Source organism: Ciconia boyciana, chromosome 6 (assembly GCF_034638445.1).
Source record: "Ciconia boyciana chromosome 6, ASM3463844v1, whole genome shotgun sequence".
Taxonomy (NCBI): Eukaryota; Metazoa; Chordata; class Aves; order Ciconiiformes; family Ciconiidae; genus Ciconia; species Ciconia boyciana.
In genome coordinates, this window is record NC_132939.1 from 15569648 (window position 1) to 15587599 (window position 17952).

Here is a 17952-nt window from a genome sequence, read left to right on the forward strand (position 1 = left end):
GTTTTAGCACACTCCTATTTTTTTTTACTGTAACAGGGCAGTTGTTGGAATTGGTTATAGTGAAGAACACTAAACATAAAAATTCCTAACTCATGAGAAAGGCCCAAGTATTTTTAGAAGTTTGAAAAGAACAAATTCTGTTCAGTCTCCATTTTTCTACTAGTAGCTTGAAATGGATCCTATCAGCTAGATAGCAAAGTTCATACACGATCAGGTTCTACACCACGATTGTGTGCAGTGAGAAAGAGCACAAAGGGTTAACATAACCAGTTTTGTTCTGTGCCTAATGTCATTTTCAAATATGGTGGATTTGGGTGCCTTTTATTTTGGATAGGGAATATAAAAAAATAAAAAAAAAAACATACCAGTCCCAAATCCAGGTTACTTTTTAAAATACTAGCTTCAGCTGTGTCCAATTGAACTTAGAAACATCTATTTGATGAAAATGCAAAAATTACTGAGATGACAAATCACACCCAGACCCCAAAACAGACTTGTCTCCTTTTTTCTTCTTTTCTTTTTTCTTTCTTTTTTCTTTTCATTTTCTTTCTGTTGTCTTTTTCTGTTCTTTTCTTTTTTTCTGTTCTTTTTTCTTTTCCTTTCTGGCATCACATCAGGAAACATGCAGTGGAATAATACCCCACACACTCTTACCAGAGGAAAAGACACATGCATCTCAAAGGATGTAAGCACGCAATGCTACCTTGGTACCTTAAAATGGAATATCCAACTGGTGCTCCATCTGTCAGCTGCAAGACAGCAACAGGTAACCAGAAGTAATATTTTATTACTCATACTAAGTTGACTTCACTAAGGAGGGTAACTGTATTGCCTTCCACATAAAGAAAATAATCAAGAAAGGGCAGGCAACCCTAGTGACTTGTTCAGCTTAGAAATATATTTTTCTGACTTGTAGAAAGATCCTGGTTGGCATTTTAATAATGTAAATCCTCTACAGTAAGAGATATAGATGAGCTGCAAAAAACTAGTACAGGTGAGAAACTTGAGCCAGTCTGAAACCAGTGAATGCCAATGGCCACAACTGTTACTGACTTCTAAACAGTGTAATTACAAACAAAATTTCCACTGAAACCTCTAACCTTTTTTTATTTATCAGATGCTTATACAATGCTCACACAATTTTAGATACCATGGTATGTTACAGACAAAACTAGAGGCCTTCTATTCTTTAAACAGATTTTATCCTGGTATAACCCCATTAGTGGCCTAATTTTATATGAGCTACAGTAGCATGAACTGATATAGTTTGCATCTAAGAATTTTCTAATGTGTGTTCATCCGCTTAACAAAGATACTTTACAATTTGTGTTCCATCACTTATTTAAAATGTCACTATAGCCTACTCTTCACATTTATTTGGAAATACCTACCCATTTTCCATTTATTTTGAAATACCTACCCATTTTTACCAAGTTCTCCTATCCATTTTTCAAAACAAAGTCAATAAGGAAAGTGGAAAAATAATTTTATATAATGATAGTAAAAGTATAACGCTTATAATATTCTCATGCCCTGATGACTGACTCCTTCAGTAGGAAAAATGCTGAGAAGTTTTAATTTCTTAGCACACAGGTCTGCATTTCTAACAAAGCTAAAACTTCTAGAGAATGATTTTGAGCTTTCCTTGAAGGGCCCATATGTTAAGGTCTAAATGTCTAATCAAGATAGCAAATTTTAGATATTTTTTGTAACATAAAATTATTCCATTTTATTTTAAGATAGTCTTGATTCTAAGTAAGAATCTCCAGCAGCACTCATCGAATATCATTATGTACTGGCAAAAATGGTTTTGTTTGCACTCACATAAAAGGGAAAGAAAAGCCCTTTGCTTATTAATATCTACTGAATTGTTTAAGAGGATTTTTAAGATACAAGTTAAAAGAATTTCATAATTTCAATTTCTCCTTTTCATTTAATAGTAGACATTCATTAGGACCCACACACTGTAATAAATTATAATAATTTCAAACAAGAATTAAATTACTAGGTACCTAGTGAAAGAGCCATTTTTTCTTAGGTACCCTGTAATCTAACTGTCAGATTTAAAATCTATTCCCAATCAACTCTTCACAACATTCACATTTATTCATCTATGCTAAATTAATAAAAGGTGTGAATAATACTGACAAAATTGATCATTATTGTTCATGTAGATTTAGAAAATTATAAGGTAATCTAAAATATAAAAGGAATTGAGGGAAACTATTACGGTTCTTATAAATAAATTCATCCTTTGCTATATTTTTTTTAAATCAGGAAAAATCTTCAACAAGAATTTATTTAGATTGACTAGCAAAGCTATTCTGCACATTTCAGAATAGAACTATTTTTTTATTTCAAAAACTATTAAAAGTTGATGATGACTCTAATGCAACATGAGAGTTCACCCAAAATCTTAAAAAGTAATGCTGAAATACCAAAAATGCTACCCAATATCAGACTGAATACAAAGGTTTTGTACGTTGAGCCTAGCAAAGCACCTCATGCAAAGCACCTTACATGAGGTCCTGAGTGAGCTCAGGTAACATGGAAGTAAATGGGAATTGAGGTCATTCAGACTCTCCTGGAATCCAGATCTGACCGAGTACAGCAACTCTGAAAAACAGGGTGAGCATCCCTCCCCTTTATCTGTGTAAACAGATATAAAAGGGGACAGCATTCTCCAAGGAATTAAAAGTATTACACAATCATCTTTCCTTATACACAGACTTATCAGCAAACAGAAGAAACCACTGGATATTATTACAGCTCTACATAAAATCAAAGAAATGTCTATATTAGACTATCCTGTCCTTTGCACATTTGCAGTAATTCCTACCATCTAACCTCACTGACCCTCTCCCCCCTAACGGGGATCCCTGCAGATAAAGTAAAGCATGTCAACATCTGTTCCCATTCACACCGATTTTAATTTACAAAAAGAGCTTTGCTATTTTCAGAACAGGCTCCAGAGCACAATGACAGATTTAAGGCCTTTAATGGGGTTGCGTTTTGAGTGTGTCAGCATTTCCTACTCACCAGGACTTGATTCTAAGGGGCTTCACCAACGGAAGCTGCGGGGGGTTACCGGAGCCACAGCAAGGGTGTTCTCCTCACTACCGCACTGTTTACCTATAAACCAGCTGACAAAGTTTTAATGTCCTTAACAAACCTCTGTGTTTGCTGCTTTGACCAAAAATCAGAGATCCAGAGCTCTGGTGATACAATTCCTTCTCTTCCCATGTTCATTCTGTGCATTCCTTCTACCACCACATACCTTTCTGAAACTCAGAATGTATTACTGGGAGTACATTTTCCAAACTGCTTTCTCATGACGTAGCTCTGTTCTTACTGACTTTTGAACCCACTGATTTTTGTGAAAGCAAAGCTAGGCCAAAGCTCTGTGTGTTTTTTGGATTTTGGTTTTGGGCTTATTTTTTAAAAACACAGTCTTTGGCCTCTCCTGCTCTGCCACATTACAAATTTCATGATAACTAACCATCATTTTTCTAAAGTTCTTTTAACTGGCATTTATTTATAGATTACCCTTGTAAATCTAAAGAACTTACTCATCCTACTAGAAAGTTGCAGAGCACGCAGACTGTGAAGATCACAGTTGTACAAAAACAATTCACAGAGTTTCAGGGAATTCATAGTGACTCAAAATAAATTTTTCCATATCCTCAAGAGGGTTTAGTTGTTTTTTTTAAGATATACAATATGAAGAACAACTTGGAGAAACAATGCACAAGTTGTGTTGTAATCACATAACAGCTAAGACACGAGCAGCTGAGCAGAAGGAAGATGGGCAGTGGAATGCCATACAGTAATCAGCACTGTTGACTAATCAGAATTTGAGACACTAGAAGGTAATAAGGGTATTATAAAGAATGGCTTATTGAAGGAGCAGCTGTTTATGTGTAGCGCACTGTTTAAATGAGTTCCACTAGATTGCCATGGTATGTTTTGGTAAAAAAGTTTTACTCAAAAAAAAAAAAAAATTATATCAGGAAGAGCAAGCACGAGGGAGCAAATATCTGGGTATCATGACTGCAAGTACATTAATAGAAGCAGTTATCTAGGTACTGGTACTGGGGACCTCTAAAAAAAGGCATAAATTCAGTGGCCTGGAAGTTACAAAAGAATATTCATTACTTAGGCACAGCCTAAATGTCATCTTTGTTAGCCTCCACCACTGAGTATTGTTGCCATGGGCACAAGAGCTGAGGTGGTTATGAAGGGTAATAGACAAAGAGGAAAAAAACAAGGGAAAGTATAACTAAAAACAACTACAGAGCCATTTTAAGACATTTATATTTGCACCAGCAGCCAATAAACACACTAAATAAATTCAACCTAATTTACAAAACAAGCCAATTTTAATATCCCTCCACATAAACTTAATAACAAAATAGGGCTATGATCTCAACTAGGAAAATCTAATTAAGTAATGTATAAAGACCAAAAAATAGAAACAATATTCAAAATCGCACCAGTGAAAACCACAACTCACCACAATTCTCAGACAGTAGTTATCTGCTCAAATCTTTGTGCCATAGGGTTATTCAACAGTTTTTTGTTTGCTTGTTTGTTTTCAGAAACCAACTTACAGTTTTGTTTTTAAAAATATCTTTGCACTGTTGGGAGCAGGAAGGAGACTGCCTAATAGCAGTGGAAATTTATCATAATCCATTATTTAAAATATTCTACTTTGGCCAGCAAGGGCTTGGTAATATTTAAAAGCAGTCAGCAAGCAGTGGAAACTCTGGTATCTTTTGTAACAGTTCACATGTCAAACTGGCAAAGTGCCCACAGTGTACGGCAGAAAAATCTATTTAATGTCTGCCCCACAAGGCGACATGAGGCTTGATTGGCAGAAAGCAGAGAGTGGCTTTTGATCATGTGTCCTAACAAGCAGTTCCAGCTCCTGTCTCTTCGGCTGAACGGCTCCACATTACCTATTCAAACAGAAGTGACAGGCCACTGCACTACTCTTTGGCTCTAGTCTCACGCAGTGGGAGCTATGCTGGAGACAGAGCCACTGATTAAATATATCACTTTTTCAAGACAAGCAGGTTGTCTGAATCAAAGTTGGACAGAATAGACTCAACATTATTAAAAGAGGATATAAAACTGGAGTTGAGTGATGTTAGGCCAGTTTGTACAGCCTCAGGGATTCACAGACTGACAAGGGGAATAAGGAACAGCAGAACTCATAAAGCAGGGTCAGAAATTAGCTGTGACACCTTGGCCATTTTCCCATCACTTCAGGGCCACTGTGTTTCAAATCCTGTAGTCTCTTTTTGGCCTTTTTTTAATGATTTTGTGTGCGGGGAGGGGGAGGGGGGACATAAAAGTCGTTAACTACTGAAAGTTGCAAATTGCAGTTTCACAATAAAAGATAAAATATCAGCCACATTTTGCCACCTAATATACAGTGTTTTCTAATTAGATTGGGGCTTTTTCCTTGTATTCTCATCAGCCAAATTATTGTCATCAAATAATTTGTTGATACAGCACTAGCTACTCTTGCTCTAAGGAATAACTGAAAGCTGGGGAAAATGACTGAATAGAGATGCTTATTACATTGCCTTGTTAGTTCATTAACAGATTGGTTTGATTTTTGAGGTTGTATGTCTGGACACTGTCTGTTGTGTTATCTGATACACAGACACAGAAAGGCAACAGCCAGGGTACGTTGTCTAGTCATTATATGACAAAAACAACAGATACACTGACACTTGGAGGAACCAATGCTCCAACCAAATTTTTAATTACGATTATAACTGCAGATACAACCAGACCTATTAATAAAGCTGCAACAACCGCATTTCAACAGCTAAAAACACAAACAGTCCACAGAGGAAACAGAAACTGAAGTAAAGGAAGCTTATTTTACTCAGTGATGCGTGTGTGTGCCAGATCTATAAAATTACTTCTAAGCTATTCACAGTTCTGTAAAAAAATGTTAAATTTATGATACAAAATCTAGACAGATTTTTTCAGAACTACTCCTGCAGTAATTCCATTGAAATTAATAGAGTCACCTCAGGAATAAACTTGGTTCAATATTTATTTTTCACTATGGCAAGTTCTTCTGACATTTCAACAAACCGCTGCCCAATGTGTTAGTTTTTGTTTCACTGTAAATATTTAAAAGTAATCTGCTTGTTACATATTTAAGATACGATAAGGACTGCTAAGACCTACACTGAGAACCAGAGCTGTTTTAAACTTTGAAAATGCAGGTAAATTTGAAGATAGAGTAGAAAGAGCCAAATCCTGGCCTCATGCATATCCCCTAACACATACAGCATAGCATAAATGCAAACAGAATGCAGTCTTAAGGTGGTGTTAGACTAACAAGAAACTCACCGCAGAGCTCTCAATGTTTTTGTGCCACTGCAGGCTCTCTAGACTGTGTTCAGAGTTCCTCCAGATGCGTGAAAGAGCCTGCTTGCTTCAACATTTTCAAACAAATAAAAGACAGAAGAGTATTCAAGATGGGTTTTTTTAGGTTCAGTGAAGATCATGATTCACCGCAGAAGGTGATGTCACATCAAGTTCTTTAAGAAATGTGAGCAGGCAGCAGTGCATTATAGTTTCATGTCGAAATATGGCAAATGGTTATGTAAAGCATTAAGTAAAACAGTTAACAAAAAGGAAGATGAAAATAAACAGGCATTCATATGTAGGGCACTGTGCCCAGGAACTCTGGGCACCTATGTAAGTAAAACTAAAAATATATTATGATTAATGAAAGAAAACAGCTATTAGATACATTCCAAAAAGCTAGGCTGTAGAACAAGACATTTTGGCATGGCTTTACTGTTTGGCAGCCCAAGTTAAAGACCGACCCAAGACTGCAGCAGAACGGGTGCTGCTAGTCAGGACGGAGCAATGCTAACAGGGGCTATCTGCAGATGTTTATACAGTACTTGCCATCACAACTACATTTATATTTAAAAAGGGCTATTGCACACTTTTCTCATTAATATTACAATCTGAACTCTACAGAAACACCACCACTTCTTTATGTTATTAAAGTAATACAGAATAGGGAGGATTTTGACACATTAACAACTATTAACTCTTGCTTCATTTTGGAGATCAACATGCCAAAGAGTAAATAAGGAAGAAGCCTGGCTACAAATGGGAGTTAGAAGGATTCATCACAATGCAAAATACACTTATGAAGCACAGAAACATGTAGTTCACAACACTGAATTACGTTTTGTCCCTGGTTTTCACTTTGCGCTCATCAGCAATGCACTGGGAAGTGAGAGCACACACACAGGGCTAAAACTTGAGTTACACAGATGAATAGGGCTCAGGTAGGGCTTGAGCATACTACCATTGAAGTTCATGATAAAGCCCTTCTTGGCTTTAAAGGTACCAGATCAGTCCTACAGTGCAGAACTAGAGGCCTTAAAATAAACCATGCTTGAGACCACACCTGGGGTGGTGTGTCCAGTTCTGGGCTCCCCTGTACAAGAAAGACGTGGGCATACTGGAGAGAGCCCAGCAATGGGCAACAAGACAATCAATTTATTGGAGGATCTCTCATATGAAGCGGGGCTGAGAGAGCCATGAGTGTTTAGCCTGGAAAAGAGCAGGCTCCAGGGGATAATATATAAATATCTGATGGCAGGAGTAAAGAAAACAGACCCACACTCTTCTCAATGGTGCCCAGTGACAGGCCCAGAGGCAAAGGGCACAAAATGGAAATACAGGAAATTCCCTTGAAACATAAAAAACCCCTTTCTGGTTGTAAGGATGTGTTGTAAGGATATATTGTAAGGATGACCAAACACTGAACAGGCTGTGGAGTTTCCATCCTTGGAGATACTCAAAAACTGATGGGACATGGCCCTGAGCAACCTGTTCTAGGTGATCCTGCTCTGAGGTGGGGCGTTGGACCGGACGATCGCAAGCGGTGCCTTCCCACCTCAGCCACTCTGTGATTCTCCAGCTCTGTGAAACCGACAGCAAACTGAGTGCAGGAGAACATGGATAGATTGTCACTGAAATAAACACACTAAGGCTCTTTCACATATTGGCTGATACACTTGAAAGAAGAAAGCTGCATTTAATGATGACATCTTAAATTTTGTGATGCTGAACTGAGCAGTTCTTTGTAAAAAAGATAAATTCAAAATCCAATTTCCTCCGTCACATTAAAAACACTCTAGAAGATTTCCAAATTTTTTAAGCTCAAATTCTTCCCATTGCAAATTTCAGGGAAAATAAAAATGTTTAAAGAATACATAAATAAAGTAGTATTTTAAATGGAAAATATGAACTACTTTTTTTTCCCTAATTCTTACTTGTATTAAATGATACTCAAAAGTAACACTGACATTGAATGCATTTAGTCTCTTTAACAAAACATTTGTTTGGGGTTAATTAGCACGGCTGAAGACTAATCTTAATAACTGTTTGTTGTTTCCACTGGAGGCAGGTTTCCCTCACAAAAGAAGTGACATCTTGGAGTTTCAGACTAGAACACAGAGGTGAGAGTAGCTTCTCTCTCCGTTAGATGAGCAAGACAGCCTGAGCATGTAGCTGCCTCCTGCAGCCAGACAGCGAATGCTTCTGTCTCTCTTGTGGCAACCAAATAAAGTTGTCAAAATTATTTTTAAGTAATGATAAGGTATCTAAACCAAACACTGTATAGAAAAATAAGGAATATATCAGCATTTAAAATGTATATGCTGCTGAGCATTTTTACTGTCATTTCTATAAGAAAAGCAGATCTAATTACCTGTATCTCTAAAGTGCGTACCTAGCATTTTTATTATGTATTATAACATTTTGCTTAGAGTTGACATTTTTATTCTGACAAGCACTGTCTGGAGAGCTCTCAATAAATAATACATTTACAGTTTTCAGTAAATAAGCACTGGACACAAATCGTTATCCTTACTTACAGCTGCCCCTCTCTAATAGTGCTTTTACAAGTAAGGTGACTATTCAGTCTAATGCAATACTCTCAGTGCTGGAAAGATATTTTCACTCATTACCCCAGTCACAAGCACTTAAAGCACTTTTAGGCCCTGTTGCAAAACAGCAGGAATGGCAAAGCAAATAAGACCAACTAAAACTAAAGTTCATCACCAAAGAAATCTGAGGTTATTCACCCTACAGAACTTGGAAAATACAATGGCATACAAGATCAGCCACATTCGAGCTCTATCTTTCCCTTGTATTTTTATATTTACATTAGCAAATTTAGGAAGCGAAGTATTGCAGTCTAGTCCCTACTATTAACCTGATGACTACAAAATGTATTTCAATTACCGTTTTAAAGCATGATCTGATCATAACGTTGTTTGTGTCACAGTACATCAGAAACCAATGAAGTTTGAATTTATTTTTCTGCTGCCAAGATCACGCAACTGAAGCAATTCTCCATATTTTTACAGCTATTTACTCACATTCTTCACCACAGAGTCCAATGTCAGTTGTACCCATTCAAACTGAACTTGTGTTTCTTACTGCCCTAAGGAAAAAGCTGGCTTTTTAGATATACTTTTTTAATAATGCTTTCATAATACTAATAACACACAAATAGTGTAAAGATAGCAGATCTTATACCATGACTAAAAAGGAGACAAAAATAGAGAAGCATAGTGCAGAACATTATATAAAATGGAAGCACAGAGGCAATTTATCACACAGTAAAAATTGAATTAAATTAAATTGTATCCAGCAGTGGACAATGTCAGAATTGAGAGGTACAGTGGGATTAAAGAAAACGATGAGATGACCCCCGAAGGTAAAACGTTGGAAAACACAGTCACTGGGGAGGAACTGGTTGAAATGGTCAGTAAATGCTGGTGCTGAGAAGATTTCGGCCTGTTTCAGTTTATTCTGTCCCTGTCTACAGCTCAAGTTCAGAGACAATGAGGAAAGGCTGAAAGCCCATTTGTTCTAATGAAAAAGATTTTACTCATCTCAAATATTCAGGGCTGAATAAAGACATTTCCTCAATGCAACGCAAGCATCTCAAAACGCTGAAAGTAAACATCTACCTAAAAATACTTTAAAGAGTTATCATAGCTAGAAGGGGTGTCCCAATCTTCAGAATTGAGACCTGAATTTCAGACTCTCCCCACATCAGGATTTGAGCTATGATCAACTCTGTTTATTAGAAAATGCAACAATTTTGTAGAGGTGCAGCAGTACAAAGCTTCAACAAGAAAACAACCTGTATTGGGAAACACAACCTCCAGAAAAGTAAAGCACCATAAAACGCCATAGATCCTACATCTAGGTAACTGCCTGATAGTAACCAAGGTGTATTTTCACCTGGCAGGTCCTCATGTGGCTATTTCCATTCAACTTCCAGCAGATCCTATTATGAAAAATGCTACATTACACTCGCCACATTCTTGTTGATAATCCTGAATTAGAGATAAGAACTGAAGGGACATGAAAACCTTTTAGCAAAAAAGGACAGTTTCCATAATCTCTTGACTTATTCATACAGATCTCATTCTTCATGATACCTAATGTAAAAGCCTGTACTGTTCCCCATTTCTGTGTCATGAACAAATTTCAGAACAAAGAAAACTGAAGGGAAACTTTCAAATGTAGCATGAGACATACTGAAAAATGCTGAAGAATTACTATACTGTAATCCACACAGAACCTGAGTAATGACTAGATGCTCAAATGCTACAACACTGGGCAAGATTGCAGGGCAGACAGCCAGACAATAAATGCAAAAATAAGGTGGAAAGATGACAACATGTGCCAGTTTCTTAAATAAAAACTGTGAGATAGCATTTAATCACAAAACAATACGATGAAAGACCTAAAGGATATAAGACAGGAAATAATAATAAAAAATGCATAAATTCTCATATACTTAGAAGGACAAATAAAAATATGAGACAAAATATTAATGACCAGCAGATACAGTATGGTTAGACAGGCTGGGTCTGCCTTTGCAAAAAGAAATATTCACCTAAACATACATTGCATTCTAAATGTCATTAAAACAAGTTCATTAAAGTTATTTCTGCCTCAGATAAGAATGAATTTTTGATAGAAAAATCAAATACATTGGCTAGAAAGAAACTAGGCTGCATCTTCTTTTAGTTACCAGGAAAACAACCCTAGAAACCACTTTCTTTGTGATAATGTTCCTAAAAAGTCCTAAATTATTTTAACACATTAAGACATAGGAATTCACTGTATACTTCAACAAATGAATTCCTAGAGAAAAAAAGAGACAGTGAGTTGCATTTAATTATATGGTAAAGAGGTAAGTAATTCAAAGAGGTTTAGGAAAATGTGTCTCATATCTCTCCTCTAACTTGATCTGAGTCATCTATTTATTGTGTGGGCTTTTGGGCTTTCATGTTTTTATTTTGGAAGCATGTTTGGAGTTTAGCAGAAAAATTCCTCAGCCTAGATGCTACCATATATGGCTTCTGACAAGTAAAAGATATGTATTAAATTAACTATATACATAACTGATTCTGAATTTGCTCACCAAAAATTATTTTTAAGAAGAAAAGGGAAACACGATGAGGGTGGTACCTAGCAGATGTGGCAAGGTTTTTCAAAGATGATGAAAGGATTTTGAAGAAGGTGGAGTTTTTCATATGCAAAGAACTTGTTTCTAGCTGAGAGGAGCCCCAGTTACCACTTATGAATTCCATAGGTATCACAAAAACCAGAACAGTATTATTAAATCATTTTTAACAATTAGTTTGGATAATCCTAATACCAAATCCCAGTAACATTTTTAAAGCCTTGAAACAGAACAAAATATCTGTAGCCATCAAGAGAACTGAAGAATAAAGAACAGGGGTCTATAAATGCCAGGTGTATTAGGACAACCAGGGATCATGCCTTCATTAGCGGAAAGTGTGGGTATAGAGCATACCACAAGACAAATAAATTGAATTAAATCTCAGTAAAACTTCTGAAAAACATTCAAAAATATTAATTGACCACAGATGGTCAGTCGTTCACTTCTAGACCTGATCCACAAAAGACAACTCCTGACATGTAGTGTCCTCAAATGTTGTGCTTAAAACCATACCAGAAAACAAGTGTATATGCCTGAACTCTGCCTGTTCTCAGCTGTGGGAGGCTTAAAGCAAAGAACACAAAACTGAAACTCTCCATTCATTTAATACAATATACCACACAGAGATTCCATTAAAAAAAAAAAACACCAACCCCAACAACAAAAAAACCTGCATAAAATTACAACTGAAATGCTTTACCAGTGTCCAGTTATAAAACACAGTATGTGAAAGTTTAAGTTTATGTCCCAGTGAAGTCAACAGGAAATATGTACATATTTGTGTGTGCAATACTTTAGTATACTGTCCTTACTGGCATGGTAGAAAATTTTATAGGGAAGTGTTAATCTATTTTAAGGCAATATGAAAGAAAGCCTTTGATTATTATTAACTACCGAAGCTGAAGAAAAAAAAAAACAAAACAAAACACAAAATCAGAAAAACCACCACTCCTGAGTAGTGTAGTAAGATTTTCCCTATTGCATATAAAATGAATAATACATGTGAATCCTTAATTTTTAATTTAGGTATCTTTAGACATATTATATATCACTATGAGTTACATATATCCACCAATAGAGAGAGAGTACAAACAGGTGCACATGACAGAGAATAGATGGAAATTTATGAATATACTACTCTTTATATAGATGTTCATTATTCCAACATGCATACGTAAAAATCTTTGATCTCTGAATGTTCAACTATGGTCTTCAAGGAGGAAACAAGAATGGGAAGCAGTTTATAAAAAGCTTGTGCTAGAATTCTGAACTGAGCTTGGCTGAAAAATGATACTGTATACATCGCTCAGAATCAAGGTCAAAAGTGAATTAGGAATCCAGGCCCTGAGTAATGAGGGCTTAGCACTTAGCAGAAATGACATGCCCAGTTTCCAGCTCAGAAGTGCCAGCTGACCTGCCAACCTAGCATTCCAGATCTGAAAGGGGGAAATCTGCTCTCCTAGCTACAGACGAGATGTGTACTACTAATTATTGCTCGTAGAGGCTTATGATGAAGTACAGGAGGATAGTTGTCTGGAAGCCAATTCTCAGCCTAGAATTCAGGCAGCCCAGGCGATGTAAATCTGTCTCACAAAAGTAATATAAGCAATATGCTGAAAGAAAGGTCTTTTACTGAAGGGGGATAGAAAGGGAAAGAAGCAGTCTGACCATACTATCTAACATAAACTCTTCATTTGAGCTGTAAAGAGATTTAACACTTGATTGTACTGGAGGATACTTCCAAAGAAAAAAAGCCAGTAAAACAATCCTTCTGCTCATAGAAGAACTAAGAAGATGAATATATTGAAGTTATCCAAGAGGCCCTACAGTCTAGTGTTGTTGATTAAATTAGACACCTGTTCATTTCTGACCTCTTCTGTCTTATGAGAACACATGTCAGCAAAGTCTTTACATACTCAAATTAACTCTAAATATTTGTAGTATTCTTTTTTTTTCCCCAGTTACAATTTTCTCATCAATTTTCTCATTTCCCAATCATTATAAATTAAGACACAGGAATGCCTTAGTGTAAAAAGTATGCAAATACTGGACCATGAAGTCAAAAAATGTTGTTTATCCTGTGGTGTTGGTAATCTTTGTTCAAACTACAAATAATGCTAAAAACGTACCTAAGGTATATTCAGTCCTGTATGAGGTGCTCATGTTCCCAGTATTATACACAAGACATGACACTGGCTGAAGCGCTATTATTAAAGAGAGATTAAAACAGCTGTACATTATGCTGAAGCACTCACTCTTTCCTTTACAAACAGACGGTCCTGGATTACAAGCAGCACTTGACCATTTAAATCACTACAACAACCAGATTTAACCAGCTGGGCCATATTCTCTTAGGCAATGCCTGTTGACCTCCTCAGTCACAGCTGCTCAGATGAAATTCTCATTAGACAACTTACTTTCAGAAGCCAAAGGACTCTGATTAAATATATCTATTTAGACACAATAAAGTCTTTCAGTATATACTTGTTTCCCAATGTTATGAGGTACAACAGAGACCACGAGTAGTATATACAAGCATAAAAGACACCTAATATCTGAAGGTATACCACAAAATATTTAAGCTTTTGACACCAGCAACTCATATTACTCAAATTCAGATCCTATAGATGGACCAGAAAGTTACTATAACAACATTAAAAGAGACTTGTTGCTGTACTCGCGTGGGGGTTAGAGCAGACGACTGGAATTCTTGAGTTCTTTATTCCACTTCTAACTCTACAATTAACTTGACATATGACCGTATGTTAGCCCAGTTCCCACAGCTACATCGATGGTCATGGAGCTCCTCCCTATAAAAGATGCTGACATGTACTATTAATTTATTCAAAGGAGTGGTGTAAGACTTCAAGCCCCACAGATATTACACAGTAGTATACAGTAGAAATACATGTCTTTTCCCCATTACATTCATTAAAGCAATTATATTATGCTATCTATTTGGTGAAAAAATCAGCAGCTGTTTTTCAATTTGGGTAAGCAATTTTGTGACAGATCAGGACTTATTACACAAACGTGTCCTCAATAGCATTGCCTGCATACCATTTTAAGAAAAGAATTCCATAGAAACCTATTTTAAAGGATAGATGTTAAAGAGCATCATGTATGGTACACGTGTGATTAGGCTATTAATTAGGTTGTTTAAAAGAGACTATAAGATGGCAAAATGTTTTCTTAATCTCAGACCTCATTTCTCCAACTGACTCTGCACTGAGTCAGTTGCAGCACCCACAGTCACAACAAAGATCAGAGTCTTAAAATAGTAATTATTTTTAAAATGTTATTTTATTCCAATCAAACAAGTATGGAGAGTTTACTTCTTTTTAATTCAGAGAAACCTCTGAATACTGGAATAGCTATTCAAATCTGTCATAAGAATTTTGGTATTCCTAGTCTACACAGAAGTTTAAAACCATTGAACTTCCTAAGTGTAACAACCTGAAGAATTTCCAATCTTTCTATTAATGACTTTTCCACGTTAGTTTATATGGTACCAATCAGATGTTCATTAATTATTTTCTGTAAAATGGAAGTGGCCTTTTTTCCTACAGAAAATGCTGGATGGATTGAAAAGAACTTCACATGAAGATACAGTCAATTACCTTTGAACTTATAGGCAGACTTCAGAATAGTTTTCCAGTATAATGTGGTCCATAACAGGCAAGATTATTTTATAGATCAGAAATTACCTTTATTTCACAGCTGGTGAGAATATACAGCATGGAAGGCTCAAACTCAGAGGGATCTCTCTGCTGTCACATACCTCTCAAATCAACTAGTGTATGCTAATACAGAGGAAGTGCAGAAAATTATTGAGAATTCATACAAAAATAAGCTATGAAATGCTTGAATCCTTACAGTAAGATACTATGTTTAAACTTTTCGATGCACATTTTTATTAGCACACCATTCAGTATACTCCTGGAAAAGTCTTAGCTGTGGTGTCACTATAATCAACAGCAACTTGTGTACTCCTGCAGCAAAGTATGAGCCAAGACCTTTGATTAGCATGGAGTGTTGAATGACTGTTACTGACTGTAAAAAACAACTTTGCTAAAGTAACATTTAAAATAGTTTTCCTAGTCTAACCACCAAATCTAAGAAAGCAATTTTTAAAAGAGTGATCTTTACAGCTGAAAACAGACAGATGGTAGTAAAGAATCTGGGACATTCTCTCTTTAGAGATGTTTCACCAGTTTCAGAAAGGACACCTATAGAACACATTTATCTATGTGCTGGCATTTAACAATTATGCCAAGAAATTTGAAAGCCTACTTCCATCCGTACATGATTTTATCCCATATTTAAACATATTATTGTATCAGCATCAATTTTAATTTAAATCTACATTGCTACATGGAGCCAAGTGATCCTGAAGTGCACTGTTTGAAGTGCACTGTGACCATACCATGAAATTGAGGAGGTAAAATCATTTTGAACTCATTCATATTTCAAAGAAAAAAGGGATCACAAAGTTCTACTGCCTTGTGGTTCTACTATGTCACAAATATTCTTGCTGGGTTATTTTTAAGGCCACAAAACAACACTGGTAAATTAACTAACAGAATCCACACAGATGCCTCCACACCTGTTTATCTATTTCAGAGCCTCCTGCTCTCACATCTTCCCTGATTCAAACTCATGTATGAGCTCACAGACTAGAAGGTATTGCTGCAGAAGCAACCAAGACTTCATCCTCCTTGACATGGGAAGAGATTTTCATAGTGGACGCTGACCATGTGCACACACATACTGATAAACTCATTCTCCAATTCTGTTTAGTTCCTATCAAGGCCAAAATCTTAGCCAAGTCAATGAAAATATCTGAATAAGGACTGAATACATTAACTGCCTTTAGAGCTCAAAGATTTGTCCTCATTTTTATCTCTCTTTTAATAGTTGTAACAATATACGAGCAGGCTGTAAAAAAATTATTTCTTCAGCCACAATTCTAGGTATATTGGTCAGAACTATGTACTTTTTACACTTAAAACTCTTTCCCATTCTCCTAGCCACAGACACTGCGTCGTTAAGGTGATGAAAGATGAGAATTTCTAAGCAAAACAAACCAGCTCATGTTTTATTCATTCCTATTGTTTAAAATAAACATTTATCTTTTAAAAGAAAAAGAACAAATACCACTGAGGAATATCCCTCACAACTCTACAACCAGTTAACAATTCACCATAACCTTTCAAGTAAGAGTGGAGTTTTCACCTAAACCGACATTCTTGCTTTGACTCACAGACAACTAACCCAATTTAGAAAGTTCTAAAAAACTGGCATATTTGTCTAAAATCCCTAATGGATCTCAAGCTACCATTGCCATGGTAACCTGTGAATAACTTTATCCTAGCCTTTGCCAATTATGCAATTTTCTGGCTCTTGATACCCAACGCATTCTTTATGCCATAAAAATTGTAGGGTTTGGGGGTGGGGAAACTCTATCATCTTATCCAACACATACCCTCTTGCTCAGTCCTGGTCATTTCTTCTAGTTTCTTCTGCTTCAGTGTGTCCACCACATCTGCAAGGCTTCCTTTGCGGCGTTCTGGCGTTCCAAAATTAACACTGGTCATTAGCTCACTGCGGTCACGACCTCCTTCGTCGGGCTTGTTTGGTGAGGTAGAGGTATTTCGGAAGGAATATAGGGAACATAACTTATTACTCTCTGACTCCTGCAAAGAAACAATACAATGTGAAAACACAGGCTATTCTCTTACATCAGAAGGATCTCAAACAGGTAAAAGTTGAAAACATTATTTATTAGTCTGTAATACTAATGAGCTTACATGTATCCTCCAGTTTCTAAAATGAGCATTATTATTTGAATTTCTGTTTCAGTGCTTGACAGGGGCTCTTTTTTCCTTAAGGCCAGTCCTTTCCATGCTTCTAACTGAGAAGCATCTCATACTCTCATACTTCATGCCTGAGATACTCCTCATCAAGGATTTTCCTTGTCAGAAATAAGCCACTTCAACACTTTTTTCAATGAATGTAAGCTTTCACAGTTTTCTTTAGTTCCTTAAGTAAAGGCAATACATGTAGCACTGAGAGAGAAAATACAGGCAAAGACAAATTATTCCTGGATAGATCCTCAGCTAATGGAAAAAACCATAACTTTAAAACTAGGAAAAGAATTAGGCCAATAATGACTGAGGAGCAAGGAATCTACTTCACAGTTAAGCAAAGCTTATGGTGCCTACCCATGCTCATTCACTGCTCTTTAAATTAAACATTTTTCTTAAAGAATGAAGGTTATAATGCTTCAAATATACAAAAGGAGATGTTACTTTCCAGGCTAACATAGACAAGAATGAGCAAGGAAATGAGTTTATGGCAGAATGAGTCATGTATGCTGATACATAGGTATTGAGACTCCATGTATC

At 36.3% G+C, this 17952-nt stretch overlaps 1 protein-coding gene across 10 annotated transcripts in view; it reads right to left on the minus strand.

Moving 5' to 3' along the window:
• Positions 1-17952, minus strand: part of SOX6 (SRY-box transcription factor 6) — a 378993-nt gene that overhangs the window by 203522 nt on the left and 157519 nt on the right. For all 10 annotated transcript variants that reach the window (XM_072864495.1, XM_072864498.1, XM_072864499.1 and 7 more), the window contains one exon: positions 17031-17241. In XM_072864495.1, the coding sequence (XP_072720596.1) occupies positions 17031-17241 (211 nt within the window). The remainder of the gene's footprint in view (positions 1-17030; positions 17242-17952) is intronic.